At 30.2% G+C, this 3534-nt stretch overlaps 1 protein-coding gene across 3 annotated transcripts in view; it reads right to left on the bottom strand.

Moving 5' to 3' along the window:
* LOC149797637 (uncharacterized) overlaps positions 1-745 on the bottom strand; it is a 24496-nt gene extending 23751 nt beyond the window's left edge. For 2 of the 3 annotated variants that reach the window (XM_089962528.1, XM_089962531.1), the window contains exon 1: positions 542-745. In XM_089962528.1, the coding sequence (XP_089818654.1) occupies positions 542-611 (70 nt within the window). In that variant the 5' untranslated portion in view covers positions 612-745. Of the gene's footprint in view, positions 1-352; positions 396-541 lie in introns of those variants that run through there. The other variant, XM_089962529.1, reaches the window with a different exon arrangement.
* Positions 746-3534: the final 2789 nt, after the last annotated feature.

The following is a 3534-nucleotide window of genomic DNA, read 5'->3' as shown; positions in this document are numbered from 1 at the left end:
ATGGTGTGATTTACCTATTCGAATGATACTAATGTATATAACTAAAGCAGACTTTTAACATTTTAACTTAAATTTGATCATACAAGTCATTAAAGTTCACAACAGTTCAAATAATGTTCATGGAAAAGCATGGCTATTTCTTTGCTGCTAACAGAAATGTAAAGACTGATAGTTATTTGTCATTCTAGTTGGTTATTATATCGCCATAACAAATCTCGAAAGACCATTTAAGTTTGGTTTCAGCTCAATTCAACTTAATATTTTTCTTGCCGAATAATAAATATCCATATATAAAAGAAATGTTCTTATGAACAATGCTAGACGATGTATGAATAATAGATTTGTAACTTACCAGCTGTTGCTGCTGCCATGACTGAAGAAAGGATCAAAACCAACACTTTCAGTTACGAATATATATATATATATATATATATATATATATATATATATATATATATATATATATATATATATATATATACATCACACTAGGACGAATGACTTTGCTAGACGATGTATGAATAATAGATTTGTACCTTACCAGCTGTTGCTGCTGCCATGACTGAAGAAAGGATCAAAACCAACACTTTCGTCATCATAATAGTAGACATCTATGCTTCCAAAATATTTTCCGAACCTTCTCGTTCCCTCTAAATGTATTAAAAACTAGACTGGTACAATATTTCAGTAAACAATAATGTTATGGACTACTTATCATGTTCTGAAGTGAAATCCGGTGCGTTAAAATCACAATGGTCACAACAGGAAAGATTTTGACAATCAGAAACAGACGAAATGTTTTATCATTATCGTTTTTTATCTTGGCAAAAACGCCTCAACTGAAAAATAAACTTTCAGGAACAGAGGGTCGAGTCCAGTCCAGTGTTTGAGACTTAATTTCCCTTAAAACCCTACATTAATTTTGCAATATCTTCATTAACTATTTTTTGTGAGCGCACCGGCATCCGTCTTTGTTTCTACAATCTAAATTAAATAATGCACAGAGTTGTAGATATAGAAACAATGTTTATGTAAAACACAAATAGTTGAATTGTTCTGTATACCAGCAACAGTGTACACAATATGCAGTACCCAAAACAACAGCTAGATAAGCCAGACTTTGTGGCATTGTTTTGACACTTGCAAAATCATTGCCAATACCAAAACGAATAACAATAGATTACTTGACGGCATTATTTTACATAATAAGATATTTATAGACCAATGAGACTATGAAGAGAATCCGCAAAGTCATTCGTCCTAGTGTGATGTATATATATATATATATATATATATATATATATATATATATATATATATATATTCGTAACTGAGTATCCATGGTCTAAGCGTAGTACACTGGTTTACAGTTCAAGGGCTTTACTGTTTGTTTCTTGCAGCAGGTTAACTTAAAGAAACGTCCACACTCAGACTCTGTCTTTCCCCCCCCCCCCCTTCTCTCTCTCTCTCTCTCTCTCTCTCTCTCAGGAATGACATTATCTCTAGGCTGAACGGCTTGAGTCGGCGGAAGTACGAAATAAATCAGTACCATTAGTATGAGTTGAAATTACTTCAGATTACAAAGCATTCAAAAATGCGGTCCATCTTTGATCCCTGGAGATGGATTTACCCTGACTAGTTGTTAATTTTTTTTAAGGATTTCAAGTTAAATTCAACCCTAATCTTCATACCCATTCAACGTTTTCCGGCCGAGTTGATGTATCAACGCTCTTGCGTTGCACACCCTCCCATATCTCCACAAGAAAATACTATGATCCCTGCCCCTGGAGTCGTCCCGTGCTATCTAAACTTCAGAGATTGCTGCCTCGAGATTGGCAAATCAGAGAGAACATATTGCTCTTTGCTTCAATGTACGATAAAGGTCAATGGATAAATGTAAACTATACATCAACACACACACACGAATATATATATATATATATATATATATATATATATATATATATATATATATATATATATATATATATATAATACATATATATAGATATATCTATATATATACATATACATATAAATATATGTATATGTATATATATGTATATGTAGATATATAGATGTATGTATATGTATATGTAGATATATAGATGTATATATATGTATATGTAGATATATATATATGTATATATATATATATGTATATGTAGATATATATATATTTATATATATATATATATATATATAGAGAGAGAGAGAGAGATAGATGGATATATATATGTATATGTAGATATAGATGTATATATATATATATATATATATATATATATATATATATATATATATATATATATATATATATATATATATATATATATGTGTGTGTGTGTGTGTGTATATATACATGTATATATAGATATAGATGTATATATATATGTGTATATATATATAGATATAGATGTATATATGTATATATATGTATGTATATGTATATATAGTTCTGTATATATATGCATATATAGTTCTGTATATATATATATATATATATATATATATATATATATATATATATATATATATATTTGTATATATATATATGTATATGTTTATATAGATCTGTATATATATATACATGTATATGTATATATATATATATATAGAGAGAGAGAGAGATAGATATTAAAAATGATTCCGATAAAATAATTCATTTTAAGATAATTTTTGGCGGGGTATTTGTTGGATTTCCTAGTGTTTTCTACATGGTATTTCTTCTGAGTTGCTTTCTATCACCTTACTCGAAGTCCCATTCCTGATTTTCTAGTTGACCTTGGCTAGAGGTCACTATATCCCGTGTTTGCTATTTGTATATTGCTTTATGTATGCTGTTATATATAGTTTTCTTTGTAGGGATAGTCAGTTATTTCAAATTTTAACCGAGTTGTCTACAATCTTATATTTCATTAATGGTTATATTTATTTCAAATTTGGAATTTGGCGAAGAAACGGTGGACTATTGGTTTTGAAAGAAAAAAGAAGCTTTTGTTTGATGTGTGTGTTGGTCTGTGTCGTTCTTCGCTTAAATTGATATGATTAGGTCGGTTGGGCTCGAGCAGGGGTCCACACTTTCTTTATTTACTGTGTTTCTCCGTGCTCGAGTTAGTCCGCCTTTATTTATTTAAGATTATATTCCACAAAAAATCAAAAGGTAATTTTTATATTTATTTCCCGCTAAATGGGGATAGATACACAGTACGGGAGCTGTGTAACAGAGACAGAGTGAATTAGGTCGAGAGTATATACGAACAGTTATTTCATTGTGTTGTACGCCTGAGTTTCCCACCTGGGGATATTTCCAAAACTCTTTCACGGGCCTGTTCACTTCGCGTAGAGCCACGTGACGTAGCCTTGTGACTTCATTATCTCGTACTTTCCCCATTAGGGATCCCTGTCCCTCCCTGTTTTTCTCATTTCCTATACCCATCAAGAATGACAGGATGATGAAAAAAAAATAAAAATTATTTTGGTTTAGGAAGTTATATGACTGGAAGATTTGAGAGTCATAATAACAATTTATGT

This window comes from Sinohyriopsis cumingii, chromosome 6 (assembly GCF_028554795.1).
Source record: "Sinohyriopsis cumingii isolate HCF-2022 chromosome 6, ASM2855479v2, whole genome shotgun sequence".
NCBI classification, from domain to species: Eukaryota; Metazoa; Mollusca; class Bivalvia; order Unionida; family Unionidae; genus Sinohyriopsis; species Sinohyriopsis cumingii.
The sequence above is the reverse complement of the archived record's forward strand: the minus strand, read 5'-3'. Positions and strand labels throughout refer to the sequence as shown.